This window comes from Drosophila ficusphila, unplaced genomic scaffold (genome assembly GCF_018152265.1).
Source record: "Drosophila ficusphila isolate 14025-0441.05 unplaced genomic scaffold, ASM1815226v1 contig_855, whole genome shotgun sequence".
Lineage (NCBI taxonomy): Eukaryota > Metazoa > Arthropoda > Insecta > Diptera > Drosophilidae > Drosophila > Drosophila ficusphila.
Genome location: NW_025064807.1, coordinates 131785 through 147180, shown reverse-complemented (window position 1 = coordinate 147180; position 15396 = coordinate 131785). Strand labels below are relative to the sequence as shown.

General features: G+C 48.3%; 3 protein-coding genes across 3 annotated transcripts; 2 read left to right on the top strand and 1 right to left on the bottom strand.

Annotated features, from left to right (window-relative positions):
- The first annotated feature begins 873 nt into the window (after nucleotides 1–873).
- Nucleotides 874–1654, top strand: LOC108100848 (WASH complex subunit 3). Its single transcript, XM_017204928.1, has 3 exons — nucleotides 874–967; nucleotides 1022–1458; nucleotides 1526–1654. The coding sequence occupies exons 1-3, from the start codon at nucleotides 923–925 to the stop codon at nucleotides 1563–1565; spliced, it is 522 nt and encodes a 173-aa protein (XP_017060417.1). The 5' UTR covers nucleotides 874–922; the 3' UTR covers nucleotides 1566–1654.
- On the bottom strand, nucleotides 1643–3061 carry LOC108100849 (60S ribosomal protein L44). Its single transcript, XM_017204929.1, has 3 exons — nucleotides 2929–3061; nucleotides 2598–2771; nucleotides 1643–1884 (listed from the first exon to the last, which is right to left on the bottom strand). Exons 1-3 carry the CDS (start codon nucleotides 2929–2931, stop codon nucleotides 1747–1749), a joined length of 315 nt encoding a protein of 104 aa, XP_017060418.1. The 5' UTR covers nucleotides 2932–3061; the 3' UTR covers nucleotides 1643–1746.
- Nucleotides 3062–3855: 794 nt separating this feature from the next.
- Nucleotides 3856–15344, top strand: LOC108100847 (multiple epidermal growth factor-like domains protein 8). The gene is given in 7 exon segments (XM_017204927.2): nucleotides 3856–4503; nucleotides 5000–5416; nucleotides 5846–7510; nucleotides 7512–7769; nucleotides 7884–10277; nucleotides 10343–12761; nucleotides 12865–15344. Coding segments are annotated over 7 exon segments (8688 nt in total). The 5' UTR covers nucleotides 3856–4143; the 3' UTR covers nucleotides 14040–15344.
- Nucleotides 15345–15396: the final 52 nt, after the last annotated feature.

Sequence of the window (15396 nt, the reverse complement as noted above, 5' to 3'; positions counted from 1 at the left end):
AACACCATTTAAAACGCCAAGAAGCTGTTGCCTTTTCATTTTGGAAAAGTTTTCGCTGCTGGCAGCATTTTGATTTCTCGAAATTTGCGAATTACACCGCATAACATGAAAACGTTTTTTGTTTGAAACCGTTACAAATCCACTGCCGTAAAATGCCGTTAAACACAAACTGCACGCATGCGTTTTGTTTCACAGAGAATGAGAATCCGAAACGAAATTCAAACTCAAACAAAAATATTACAATTCTCCTGCATGTAAGACGCGAACTAGAAAGTTGTAACAAATAACAAAATATTGAGAATCCAAACTGGAATTCGACTATTGCATAAGCCGCAAAAGTGTTAACGAGAAGAGCACGATAAGCATTACATAACTAAGTCGAAAAAAGTTCATTGTAGATTTGAGCATATAGGAAAGGTCCCAGGTCCTAACGGAAAACCCAGCACATAAGTTTATACATACATATATATATATACAAAGTAAAAAACAAAAATGCATATTAACTGAACGATACTTTTATAATAAATCGATGATGAAGTACATAATACTCGAAGAAATACCATTCACACATTTCATGTTAAGCTATAATAAAGTGAATAAATAAAATATTAAAAACAAACTATCTTGTTTTTTTTTAAATAGTTTACAAATATTTGCCAGAGAGAAAAAATCACAGTTTGATAAATAATAACTTTAATGGTTTATATATTTTTCACCTTGAAATTATTAAAATGGACTTAGTTATTTTGGGTAATACCTTTTTAAAAAAAATTTCAAACTAGGCGCGCAGTTCACTGTTTTTGGTTTAATGGAAAATACCGGCTTTTTAGAACAGCCTTAAGTTAGATCATAAATTGTTTTATTTGGGGCACCTTGCAACCCTACAAAGCTCTAAAAAAGAGTGCACTTAGACAACAAAATAATGGACGCAACTTCAGCAATTACAGGCGATGTGGACAAAACACAAGTAAATAAGTTTATTAAAAATTAAGCAGACACTTCCAAAGAGTTGTTCTTCTAGATACCGCCGCTTAATCAAAAGCGCATCTTGGCCTTTGTAAATCATTTTCTCGTCAGCACCTGCACCTTTTTGAATGAGTTTGCCTTGGGCTGTGAGACCAAGTTTGTGGAGATGGAGCGGCAATTGCAGAAGACCGAGGCGGCCCTCATTATACTGGAGGCCAAGCTAGCGTCCATACCCACCGAGCACCATGTAGCCGACGAGGACCTCAAGATTCCAGCAACATCCAACGAACCCAAGGAAGATCCAGTTGTGAATGCGGAAATCCCACCCACTGAAAGTAAACCAGAACCTGAAGCTCCACCTGAACCCCTAGGAGTGCGAGCTTGCGAGGATCTGCGATACAGAAAGTTCTTCAAAATGGTTCATGTAGGAGTGCCTGCGCCGGCAGTCAAGCAGAAAATGCAATCCGAAGGCCTGGAGCCTCTCATTCTAGAGTATGTTTAAAACATATGCCACATGAATTTTGTAAGCATTATCCCTTATCAATCATATGTATTCCAGCACTCCCGATCTTATCCTGGCGGACGGCCTTCGTGAGTGAGCAGATTGTGGAATTCAAACCCAACCTTGTGATATAGCACTTGTTGCTACACTTTTCAATTAAACATTTTGTAAAGCTTATGTCTACAAGTTAACTTGTTTTATTTGCCGCCATGCAGCGGCGTAAAAACAACTTAAAACCACTTCGATAGCAAAAAAGAGTTTCGGTTGGATGATGGAGCCTAGAACTGGATCATCTGTCCCTTGCGCTTCTTGTCACCGCCCAGCTCGAAGTGCTTGCAACGCTTCAGGGGAGTCTGCTTGCGGTATTTGCACTCAGTGCACTCCATACGCAGCACAATCTTTTTGGTGGTCTTAGCCTGAAACACAAAGAAAAAACTGTAATTAGCAAGGAGAACATTTTGATTGGAGGCTTATCTAAGTTGTCTGAAGCTGCAGGTGAGGCGCTATTGGCGAGGATGCCACATAACGCTGCTTTCTCGGCCGCACCAGCGCAACTACACATTTGATCTGGCACAGTTTTTTCCCACCAAAAAGCATAATGCTCGATGAGCGCAGCGATTTAGTTCTACGAAGCGCCATTTTTAAAGATACCACAATTCCCACCAGAACTGTCAAGACATTGGAAACTATTATTTTACTTCATGTTTAGATTAGTTCAATTTGAATGTCTGAAGCTGCAGGCGAGACGCTATTGACGTGGTTGTCACATAGCGTTGCCTTCTGGGCTGCACCGGTACAGCAACATATTTGATCTGGCACAGTTTTTTCCCACCAAAAAGCATAATGCTCAACGAGCGCAGCGATTTAGTTCTACGAAGCGCCATTTAAATGAGTATCACATTTTATGTCAAGATTGTCTGGTCCTAACAAACTCAGGCTAGGTGATAAAGATTACAGATATTATCAGGAGTTGTTATTGGCTGCTACATTAAACACCACATTCTTACACTCCGAGAATTTTTAAGTATGTAAATTTCAATGTTTGCATTTTTTTCTAGACAAAAAATAATCCTTGATCTCGACAGTCCTGGTGGAAAGATAACCGGGAGATGTTTCCATCCAAACTCACCTTCTTCCTGAAGATGGGCTTGGTCTGACCACCGAAACCCTGCTGCTTCCTGTCGTAACGACGCCTGCCCTGAGCACCCTTACGCTCCTTGGACTTCTTGTACTGGGTCACCTTGTGCAGCTTGTGGACCTTGCACTTCTTGCAGAAAGTGCGACGTTGTTTTGGTACGTTCACCTGACGAGCGGATAAACAAATTCCAATAAGCTTTAAAATTCTTCAGGCAGCGACACCGCGTTATTCTCTGGACGAACAGAAATCGTTCGTCCCACCGAATTAAAGTCTTTAATAACGCGGATGCACGTCTGCTTCGAAATTGGCAACAATCACTCACCATCTTTATTAATTAGAACACGAAAAAGATGCAAAATTGCACGTGTTCAGTTTTAAAATACAAAATTGCCCAGTTACGACCTTTCCGGAAACGTAGCGAAAAGAAAAGGAAAGAAGAAGAGCTCCTAGAGGTGAGCAGAAATTAGTGTGGCTGCACCCGTGGATTTGATGCCGATGTGGGCAAGCTGTTTTCGTTACTTTAAAATAAAACCTGAAACTTAATATTTATATATTTGAGAGTGGAATAACATTTTCATATGCTTTAATCATAATAATTTATTTTTTCATATTGTCTTAAACAAACTTCAAAGCTTTATATAATATGTCCCTTTGGTTATATTACAATTGCAAAGTGAAGAAAATAAGGTTGCATAATTACTTTCTTTTTAATAATTAAATGTAATTAAATTCTTTGTGATTTTGAGGCCAAACTATATATTCTCTACGAAATAAAGTCGGTATGGCCAAACACTTGTTGTTTCACCTCTAATTTTTGCAGTGTGGCCGCTGCTCGCCAGTAAAACATACTGTTCAAGTTTCTAAATGCACCGGGAATATACCAAAAAAAATTAAATGCGAGCAATTTCCAAATGATTATGTTTTTAATTTTTTTTTTTTTTTTTAATCATTTTCTACCCATTAGATTGTCTTATATTGAAACTAAAGCATACAATATTTTTAAAGGGCTTGACACAATAAAAATTTCCGAATCTATAGTATACATGCAAACCTTGGGAAATAAGATTCAGCTCTTAACAAAAAAAAGGCCTTAAAAACAATGTTAATCAAACTACATCCGTTAGTGATTTTAGAATGTTTAGGAAACACCGGTTCTTACCATAGTTTCCTAAATGTAAACAGTTGACTTGCGATCGTTGCCACCTCAGACAAATCAGATGTTTTGTAAGGCACTCGACTTGCAGCACTGTTTTGTTGGCCTTGTTCAGAACTGGCCCACCAACGCCTTACAACACTTTCCCCCTCGCACTGTAAATAAATCGGAAATATTTTCAACAATTTTCTGGCGAAAATAATTGGCAACAAAATAGTTATTCCACAGCCAAAACCGGACGCGTTGGTGGCCCGCGTCCAGCGGCTACTTTGTGAACGATGGCAAGAGCCAGCGAACCCTGGCTGGAGCGAGTGTGAACAGCCAAAAAACGGCAGTGATAGATGTCAAAAATTTGCATAAAAAGTGAGCGAGCAAGCAATTAAAATGCAGAAAATGTACGCGTTACTGGCAACCTTGACATTCTGGACGCTATTTCTGCGGTCGGAACAGGCTCAGCTGGCGCCGTCGGTGCCGTGCGATCGCAGCCGAAAGGTTTTTACGGAGCCCTACGGCGAGATCTCCGATGGACCCTCCGGCTTCAACTACACTCAAGACTCACACTGCGAATGGCTGATAAAGGCGAAGAACGACAGCCAGTTCATCACCCTGACCTTCCACAGCATGGGTACCGAGTGCTCCTACGACTACATTTACGTATATGATGGCGATTCCTTCAACTCGACCCTACTGGGAAGCTTTAGTGGAAGAACGCAGCCGCAGCGGCTGGTCGCCCGCAGCGGAAGTGTGAGTAGTAGTCCTTTTTTGGTTTTGCAAGCGAGGTGGAAGAGGTCTCCTTTGCCCTTCTCCTTTTTGTAGTTTCATAAATCATAGTTCAATTTTTCGTTGATGATATGTTTCGAATGTTTATTATAACTTAAACACAAAGTCAAAAGACATAAATTGTTGTTTAACCATTGTAATCAGTTAAATCACTTTAAAAAATCTAGAAACATCGATTTTTTAATAAAAATTTCTAGGGAATACTCTATTTCCAAATGAAAGTTTCTTTGAAAATTAGCTGCCAAGTATGGGATTGATCTATTTTGCTACTTTTAATGGGGTGATTTGAGCTGAACCCCTTCAAATAAATGAAGTAGAATTGGCTGTGATTCATAGAACACTTGACTGGTGATTTGAACTTCGTAGGTAGAAAGAATGGCGGAGCAAAGCAAAGAATACTCCACTCCTGGATGGCTTTAAATTTTAAGTGTTTTTATCTCACCTTTACTTTCTCCCCCAGATGCTCATCCTCATGTACAGCGACACGAACTACGTGCTGGATGGCTTCCGCGCCTCCTACTACATATCAAACTGTCTAAACAACTGCCACAATCATGGGAAATGTGTTGGCCACCAGTGCGTCTGCCACGGCGAGTGGGTGGGACCCGACTGCGAGGACGAGGCCTGTCCGCAGCGCTGTGGCGAGAGCCAGGGACGTGGTCGCTGCCAAAAGAGCATCTGCCACTGCTCGCCCGGCTTCAGTGGTCGGCTCTGCGATCTGAGCGACCATCCAGCGGGCAGCAGCTGGCGTTGGCTGGCCACCGATGCTGAGGGTATGACTCCACGTGCCGCACACTCCGCCGTTTACATGGAAGACGAAGACTCGCTCTACGTGTTTGGTGGTTACGACTTAAACAACGTGATAAGCACCCTGCAGGTAATGTTGTTTACTGTTTTCAAATATTTAATATACACATGCTCTATATAAAACTACGTCATTTATATATAATTAAAGCAAAACATGCAATATAATAGTTCAATTGTCATTGTGGAGTTTAATGTTTTTCTGTGAGCAACCTTTAATAACTTACCTCAATTATACCCTAAACGGTTGAGCGCACACTTTTAATTTTTGCCAAACGTTTTTTTGGTAAAGTTTTTTTGTTATTTTTTTCTGGTCAAAGCTTAGTTGTATAGCAATTAAGTCAACTTTATTTGGTTAAGTACAATTTTAAATTTATCTGTTAGTGGTGACTAAGATTTTTTGGTTTCCTTTTTCTGACAAAATTATTTAAATCATGTTTTGAACCGAAAGCATTTTTTTTATTTAATAAATATCTTACTAATTCTGAAAATTCCCTTTCAGATTTATCGCTTCAGCACGAGCCAATGGGAGGATGAGTGGGGCATTGCCCTGCAGAGTCGACGACACTTTTATCATCCACTAAAGATTGATCACACGCTGCTTAAGGCCGTGCTCCAGCACAAGAACGAGGACGAAGCGAAGCTCTGGGGTCTCAACAGTGACGTAAGCTTCTTCCGAAACATTCTGTACACGCTGGCAGAATCGAATCTGCACCAGCGCCGCACGCGCTCCTCCCTGCCCCTGACCATCGTGAGTGCCAACTCGACGGACGAGGAGCTGAACGAGTACTTGGAGGACATTCTGGAGGAGGTAACGGATCACAAGCCCCATGGACGCTATGGACACGCTGCAGATCGTGTGCCCGGCGGGTTCGTTATCTACGGTGGCAAGCATGCCAATGGCAGCTTCTACAGTGATCTCTGGCAGTACAACAACACGGAGAGCGGCGGCAAGTGGAAGCAGATGGCCATACGGTCGGAAGTGAAGCCGCCGGCTTTGGCCAGGCACACGTTGAATGCGGCTGGTTCATTTCTCTATATATTCGGAGGCAGTCTGGAGACGGGAGAGTTCTCGTCCAGCGTTTATCGCATTCCACTACCACTTTCCGAGGATTCGCAATGGGAACTGGTGCAACCGAGGGGAGGAAAGACCCTGGACGTTCGTCTGGCAGCGCATTCAACGGTCTACTACAAGGCCACCAATTCACTGATTGTTTTCGGTGGAATCATGACCAGTTTGGCCCGCTTCTCCAAGCTTTCGGATCGGATTTACGCATTTCAGCTGGACCAGATGCACTGGACGGAGATTCTTTACCCGCGAACTGCGCTGAGGGACACCAATATACCCAGGGAACGAGCATTCCACACGGCCACCATTTCGGGCAACTACATGGTTGTCTTCGGTGGCTACACGCACCGCCACAACAAGGACGAGATTTGCTACGACAACCAGATGTACTGGTACCATCTCAGCTGCCACATTTGGATTAATCAGGTGGTTTCCGCCGACGACAGTTTGTACCCGAAACCGCAGGGAGTTTTTGCCCATGCGGCTGCTCTGCGACGGAATCACACGCTGTTGATTGTGGGCGGCTACCATGGAAACGTGAACGCGGACCTCTTTGCCTACGAACTGCCCCAGGTGCTGAGGGTGGAGAACACCTTATACAACCCGGAGATATCCTGCAGATTGCACGCCTCGCACACCGCCTGTCTTTCGAACCCGGAATGTGGCTGGTGCTCGGCGGATAGCAGCTGCTATGGACGCACCATCGGCGCCAATTGTACCACCAATCTGCAGACCACACGCTGCCCGGGAATATGTCCCTCGCTCGGCGATTGCCATTCGTGCTTGGTGCACGGTTCGCAGTGGGGAAAGTCTTCCGGAAACAAAGCCGCATTTTCGGTGGCCAGCAAACTGGGATTGAACGAGTGCACTTGGTGTGTGCAGAATGCGAAGTGCCACCACCGGGACGACAACTATGGGATATGTGGAGACAGTTCGGGATGGTGGGGTGACAAAGGCACTGAGATTCGACGCCCTTCGCTCTGCACCAGCACCGATCGTCGGCCAGGATTAACGTACATCAAGTATCACTACCCAATTAACTACACCATGCCGGATTACGTGGGTATTGTGAATGCCACCATGGTGGATTTCGCCTCTCCCCCCGTTTACCACCTACTTCGAGCACAAACTTGAGGGAGAGATGCTGGCCAGGCTGGTGGGATTTGTGCGGCCGCAACACCAATGGAACAACTCGGCTATTCAGGTCTGCACCAGCTACTCCTCGGCAGTTTTGCGCGCTGGTCTTGGTCTCTACCTCGAAGAACTGGTCAACGTCACCACGCAGAGCTCCAACCAAAGCTATTGCAGCAATGTCCAGTTGCCCACCACGGAACAGCCCTTCACCATCGATTTTCAGGTGAGTTTGCCAACTCTAATTTCCTATTTGCATTTGATTTACAAGAAACTAAACTCTCCTTTGACTTCATTGGGGTAATTTGTATTATTTTAACTAACATTTAATCCGTTTTAGGCTCGCCGTCGCATTGGAGGCAACATTTACAACGCCTATCAGAAGACCAAAATGGAACTGCAGCACCTGCACAATGGCCAGCTAAACGCCTTCACCTTTGAATATCTGGAACCCTACTACTCCGGGAAGTGCACCCAGTACTCGAACTGTCTCCACTGCCTGACGGATGCCTCCTGTGCTTGGTGTCCCCTCACCAGCGTGTGCCACCTACGATCCGTGAACGAGACGGAAAAGTGCAGAAGGGAGGAGGCGCCGGGCCAGTTCCACTGGTCTTATCTGATCAGTCAACCCAGTCAGTGTTCGAACTGCACGAACTACGTGAGCTGCGAGGCCTGCGCCAGCAGTGGGGAGTGCGAGTGGTGGACAGAGGACGCCCGTTGTGGGAGGATCGGCAAGTCGAACAGCAGCGTGCGAGCGGTGGAGCAGTGCCCGAGGTCCTGCAGGGAACGCCATGGCTGCCAGGAGTGTCTCGGCGAGCGGGGTCGCTGCGTTTGGTGCGAGGCCAGTGCCCAGTGCTTCAGTTTCTCCGTCTACACGAGTGAATATCAGTTCGGGATGTGCCGCGAGTGGATGGACCAGGTGGTCAGTCGCCAGCCGCATGAGATCACCGATCAGAAGCTCCAGCAGCCGGCGCACTTCCCGCAGCAGCAGTGCAAGTCCTGCGAGCAGCATCGTAATTGTTCCTCCTGCCTGCGAACTTTGAGCTGTGGCTGGTGCTTTGACCGCGACAATCCCATCGAGGGCATCTGCATGCAGGGCGACTTCAGCTACAGCGCTGGAAACTGTTCACTGGCCTTGAATAGTTCTTCCCATCATGATGCGGAGTGGGCGTACGCCCAGTGCCCGGATGTCGACGAGTGCGGACTCGGTCTGCACGATTGCCACAAGGAGGCCAAGTGCACGAACACCCAGGGCAGCTACAATTGCCACTGCCGACGGGGCTACGTTGGCGACGGGAAATTCAGTTGCGTTCGAACCTGTTACGAGTTGTGCCAAAATGGAAATTGCTCGGGTCCACCGGATTACACCTGTCGCTGTGCTTTGGGCTGGACCGGAGCGGATTGTGGTCTAAGTTGCGGTTGTAACAATCACTCGACTTGCCACGAGCGACTGGGGAAATGTGATCTGTGCCAGGATTGGTCGGAGGGCGAGAAGTGCGAGCAATGTCGTCAGGGGAGCTATGGAAACGCCACCGCTCCGCATGGATGCCTGCCGTGCGAGTGCAACGGCCACGGCCACCAGGATCTGGGCATCTGCAATGTGAGCAACGGAGAGTGCTACTGCAAGGACAACACCCAGGGACTCAACTGTGAGCTGTGTGCCCCCGGTTACTATGGCGATCCCAGGGACGGCGGAAAGTGCTACTACCAGTGCGAATCCCGTGGCATATTGACCAACATTGGCAAGAGTGCAATTGGCTCGTACCAGTCCTACCGATCACCCTGGGGCGCCAGTCTGGAGGTGAAGGAGTGCCTGTGGATACTCCAGCCGAAGACGCTGCAGGCGGAGAAATCACTGCTTCAGCTAGAGTTCCAGTGGCAGAGTCTGGCCATGGACTGCGATGAGAACGCCGTGTACATATACGACAGTCTCCCGGATCTGACCGGCGCCACCCAGCAGAATCAACTGCTGGCCGTCGTATGTGCTCCCTACAGTTCGGCCAGGATTATCGAAGCCCGCTCCAGTCACGTCACGGTGCACTACAAGCAGGGAAGTGAGAGGCGACACTTTGGATTCAATGCCCTCTACTCCGTGATGAACTGCGTGGCCGGCAGCTGTTTGGCCCCGCACATCTGCGATTCCCAGCAGCGATGCGTTTGTCCAGCCGGTTATGTTGGTGCTCGCTGCGAGATTGAGATCTGTCCGAGCAACTGCAATGCCAAGCGGATGCAGGGATTCTGCGACACGGAGTACGGCCGGTGCATCTGCAGCAATGCCAATTATGCGGGCGCAGATTGTGGCACTTTGGTGCAGCGCAACCACCTGGTGATGACGGAGCTCTTCAATACGCAACTGCTGAGCGAGAGTCTGGAGCACCTGAGGAAGACCATTCCGCGATTCGGACACTCGGTGAATGCGGATCGCAGGGGATCGCTTTGGATGTTCGGCGGGTATTCACCCAATCACGGACCCCTCAACGATTTCCGGCAGTTCGACACGAAGAACAGCACTTGGCTGCAGGTCACGGTGGAATCGTCCACGCCAGAGGATCGCATGCCTCTGGGACGCTATTTCCATGCCTCTGAGATTTACGTAAAGAAGCAGATCATCTATATATACGGAGGAATCGGTGCAAACTCACAGCTGCTGAATGACTTTTGGATGTTCTCCATACAGAATCAGCGTTGGAGTCAAATTAAAGTGGAGGTGGAATCGAGTGCAGCGGATGATCAGGTGAATATGAGTTAAATGTTGTTAAATAAATAAGTTTATTTATTGATATTTATTCATATTTACAGGTTGATGTTCCGCCTCCTTTGGCAGGACACACACTTACCCACCTGCGACACCAGGATCACGAGTCGCTGATTCTGCTTGGCGGCTTGACTCTGAACAAGTCCCGACCTCTCGAGCTGTGGGAGTTCAACCTGGACACGGGTCGCTGGCAGCAACTGGCGGCTGTGGGTGCCAGGATGCCAGTGCTGTATGGCCACACGGCCGTCTATCATCCGGAGACGAATAGTCTCTACTTGTTCGGAGGATACTCGACGGAGCCGCAGAACAATCTGTATGCGTTGGACTTGCAGAAGTTGAGTTGGACGGAGCTGCCCAGTTTCCGGGAACTGAACTCACCTGCCTCGCTGCTGCCCAGGGCTCGCTACTTCCACTCGGCTGTGAGCACCGAGCACTACATGATCATCTACGGCGGACGGACGCAGCCCTTCAATGGCACAGATGTTCTCATTGCCTACGTGTACGCCTGCAATCAGTGGGTGCGTCTAACAGAGGATGTCGAGCTAATCGGAAGGATTCCTGCCTCGAGTTATGCCGAGGACATGGCCATCGATCTGGACACGGGTGTAATCTTCGTCATCGGCGGTTGGGATGGCAGCTCCACGCACAGTCACGTGACCAGGATAACTCTGCCGGACGACATCTGCCAGCTGTGGAGCAGCGGGAAGTACCAATGCCGACACTACATGGGCTGCAGCTACTGCACGATCCAGAACACCTACAGCTACAGCAGCCACTGCTTCAGCCACGGACGCACGCCGTGCGCCAACCACAACGGCACCTTGGTGGTCAACAACGGAGCTGCCTGCGATGACGACTGGATGGCGAGCAGGAACTGCTCGAGCTTTGCCACCTGCGCCGCCTGCTTGGCCGCTTGGCCAACACACCAGGAAACGACTCCCGTTTGCCAGTGGTGCGATGAGTGCGGCATCCAGGGAAGATGCGTGCCGTCCGGTGTGGATTGCGGTTGGCGGAGTGCCTGGTGCAACAAGGAACTGAGTGTGGGCGTTCTGGGCTTGTGTCCCGCGCCACAATGCTATCAGCTGAACTGTGAGAGCTGCATGCTCCAGCCGCAGTGCAACTGGGCAAGGAACGAACTGGGCACCGTGGAGTGCATATCCAAGGAGCTGGTGGAGAAGAATCAGTACAGGCTGGTGGAGAGCTGTCCGCCGCCTTGCCACACGCACGAGAACTGCAGCTTGTGTCTGAGTCAGACGGCCAACCAGGATCGGCAGGACTGCAAGTGGTCGACGATGTTGAACCTCTGCCTAACGCCCAGTTCCCAGCCGCTGCTCTGCGCCGGCGGCGTTTGTGGCCTGGTGCTGGAGTCCAGCGAGCTAGAACGCTGCCCGGAACCGTGTCACGTGTACACCCAGTGCTCCAGCTGCCTGGAGCACGCCCACTGCGGTTGGTGCGCCCGCGAGGAGCACAACGGCGACGGCATCTGCACGGAGGGAGCACTGGAGCACAAACAGGAGCATCCATCGGGATCCACATGCGATCTGATCTACGCCAGTTGGCGCAATGACTCGCACCTGACCCACGCGGATGTGGTCTCCTGGCACTACGTGCAGTGTCCGGCGGAGAACGAGTGCATCAACGGGCACCACAACTGCGACGCCGTGTCGGAGCAGTGCATCGACCTGGACACGGCGGTGGGCTACAAGTGTGTCTGCGCGCAGGGATACCGCGAGGAGCAGGGCACCTGCATGCCCGTCTGCAGCCAGGGATGCGTCCGCGGCAACTGCGTGAGTCCGGATCAGTGCCACTGTGACTTCGGCTACGTGGGCGCCAACTGCAGCATCCAGTGCCTGTGCAACGGTCACTCCAACTGCGAGTCGAGCAGCCGGTTGGACATCTGCCTGAAGTGCCACAACAACACGATGGGCGAGCAGTGCGAGAAGTGCCAGCCGCTCTTCGTGGGAAATCCGCGGGAGGGTCACGCCTGCCAGCCGTGCCTGGACTACTGCCACGGCCACAGCGACGTGTGCGTGGCCTACGATGCCGATCCGGCCGTCTTCAATATGACCCGCTCGGAACTGGAGAGGATTCTGCCGGAGGGTCCGGCCTACAATGCCACCTGCCTGAAGTGTGGCAACCACACGGCTGGAGATCGTTGCGACAGCTGCTTGACCGGCTACTTCCGCGGCAGCGAGGACCTGCACAAGGAGTGCCGACCCTGCCAGTGCCACGGCCATGGAAACATTTGCGATCCCGTCACCGGCGAGAAATGTAACTGCGCCAACAACACGGAAAGCGATGCCACCTGCACCGCCGGCGGGGGGAAGAACTCGGCGCAGCTCTGCTGGATGGTGCAGTGCTCCAAGTGCCGCGACTCCTACGCCGGCAATCCCACGGATGGCCACCAGTGCTACAAGCAAATAACCGTCGAGTCGCGCATGTGCTTCGATGCCAAGCCCATTGGTAAGTGCTACTCCATTTATGTTCATTAAACTTAATGTATAATATAATGTAATAATTTTATAATATTGTTATTATATTAATTTATCAATCTATTTCATAACAGAGGAGTGCAAATCAAAACCTGCTGCTTTGAAGCCCGGACAAACGGTGTTCTTTGTAATCCAGCCCCGCTTCATGAACGTGGATATCCGCATTATAATCGACGTGACACAAGGCGAACTGGATGTGTTCATGTCGCCACAGGACGACTCCTTTATTGTAGAGACCAACGAGACGACCGGCTTCCACGAGATCTTCCTCGACAATCGCTACAATTGGGGGCCGAAGATCAAGCGGGAGCATCCCCTCAATGTCGCTTCGCCCAGACACGACAATGCCACGATCCAGAAACTGTTTTCCCCGGAGCGTCGCATCGGAGGCGGTGGCCTCGGCGGAGGAGGAGGAGAGCGAATAGGTGCTAATAACTTTTATGTGCCACAGCTGCAGGACTGCAAGAGCCACGGAGGTCACAACTTCATAGTGAAGGATCAGCACGCAAAAGATTTGAGCACCCATGTGACGCTCAACCACTGCAACACATTGCTGCGTCTGTTTGGGCTGAAGAATCGATTGGTGCTGACCCTTCCGCAACATGCCCACAATCTGAGCGCCACCCGCTTCTTTATTGCGCTGCGGGCGAGCTCCGGACCCGAGCCCAGTTACGGGTCCGTGGTGTTCCGCCAAGATCAACTGCACATTGATCTGTTTGTGTTCTTCTCCGTGTTCTTCTCCTGCTTTTTCCTCTTCCTCGCCGTCTGCGTGATCGTGTGGAAGGTGAAGCAGGCGGCGGACCTGAGACGAGCTAGAAGACAGCATGTGGTGGAGATGTTGCACCTGGCCAAGCGGCCGTTTGCCCAGATCTTCCTGGCCTCGAACAGCCTGGATGTGGACAGTCCCCAGCCGACCTCCTCCTCCTCCTCCTCGGCCCGTGCCATGCGTCAGCGTGCCCGGCAAGCGCTGCTGCTCCAAGAGCAGACTGGCGCCGGTGACTCACATCCGGTGATGCATCACCACAGCCGCCGGCAGAGCTCGCGCATCATGATGGTGGCCATCGAGCCGACGTACGACAACTTGGCGGCCGTGGGAACGGTGTTCATCAGCCTGCCAGGTCGCTCGCGAGCTCCTCTGAGCATTGCTCTGGGCTCCACGCTCATCTCCTATTCGCGGCAATATCCCCTGAATGCCCGCCACTTTATACGCGCCCAAAGGGGTCAGAATGTGGGGCATCACCCGGCCTAAGCCGGAATCTCGGCCAGCAGGAACAAACTAAGTGGTTAGTCAATGTCTAGAAGCCGGACCTAGTTAAATATCTATGTATGTATGCGAGAAGTACATAAAGACATTCGTTAGATATCGGTGTATGTGAATAGTGTAGGTAATTTTGTACATAACATTTAGATAACTCAAAAATAACGAATATGTGTACATAAATATGCAGACAAAACGATATCTTGTGCACGCACAAATCGTCTATATATATAAAGTTTATACTTATCAGAAGATAAACATACAGGAAATGGATAAATATTAAAAAGTAAGCATATTATAGTGGAATATTGGGTCTCGAATCTAAAGCAGGATGCAGAAAACCATTCGCAAAATTCAAACGCAGAACAAACTTTCGGACTGATTTTTATGAAATTTAATTTGGCTAATATGTAACCTAAAGATAATTTAATCTAGCTAAAAATCTAATCAACAGAACAAAATAACCAAGTGAACAAACAGTAAAGAAACTTCAGAGTACGCATAAAGCAGAGGGAATTTATTATACAGTAAACTACATTTAAGGAAGTCAATTTTTTCGCGAAACAGATTGTCGCACAAGGACATTTAGAAGCCATATGAAAACAAAGAATCAAGATATACGTATTAATATAGTAATAATTAATACTGAATGTGTCATAGCAATTAGGCGTTAGTAACGCCGAACTTAAATGAATGTCATTTCCCTGTCGCTCAAATAGGTTCTTTAGATACGTACGATATATGATTTTATTCTCACGTACCTAGCTATACTTTGATTGTATAAAGTATTATGATATTCCTTTCCGGTTGGTGGCTAGCATTTGCTCAATTAGTTCGGTAGCTCTCTACTGCGCACTTATACGCACCTGTGTACCTACTATTTTAAGGATAAGAATCTATTTTTATGTACTCTCCAGTTTTCCACACACACACTCGTTATGTTTACACACAAAGCTCAGAGACACAAACGTAGCTGGATGAAATGGAGTGGAATGGTTTCCCATTTCGAGACTATTCGAGCATTTTCCGAATACAGGACATCACAAACGAACAAATCCTACAGAATCTTTCCTAACACACAACACTAATCTCAGTAACCTAAAGGTTGTAAGAAACTCTCACTATATCAATTTAGTTTACAATTCCCTCCTCATATGTGGTATTATTTATGTACAGTTTGAGTTTTCAAAATTAGCTAAATTTTTAGAACTGATGTATATTTACAAATTAATGAAATTGTCCCATTTTGCAATATATTTATAATTCTTATTATTATTATTATTATTATGATTTGTAATTGTTTTTTGCAATAAAGATAAACCTATGGTATATCCAACAAACTGATTTT

Coding starts and splice junctions, on each gene's coding strand:
- LOC108100848 (XM_017204928.1), top strand. CDS start 923: ATGGACGCAACTTCAGCAATTACAGGCGATGTGGACAAAACACAA. Junction 968..1,021: donor GCGATGTGGACAAAACACAA/GTAAATAAGTTT, acceptor TTGTTCTTCTAG/ATACCGCCGCTTAATCAAAA. Junction 1,459..1,525: donor CTGGAGCCTCTCATTCTAGA/GTATGTTTAAAA, acceptor TATGTATTCCAG/CACTCCCGATCTTATCCTGG.
- LOC108100849 (XM_017204929.1), bottom strand. Junction 1,885..2,597: donor AGCCCATCTTCAGGAAGAAG/GTGAGTTTGGAT, acceptor TTTGTGTTTCAG/GCTAAGACCACCAAAAAGAT.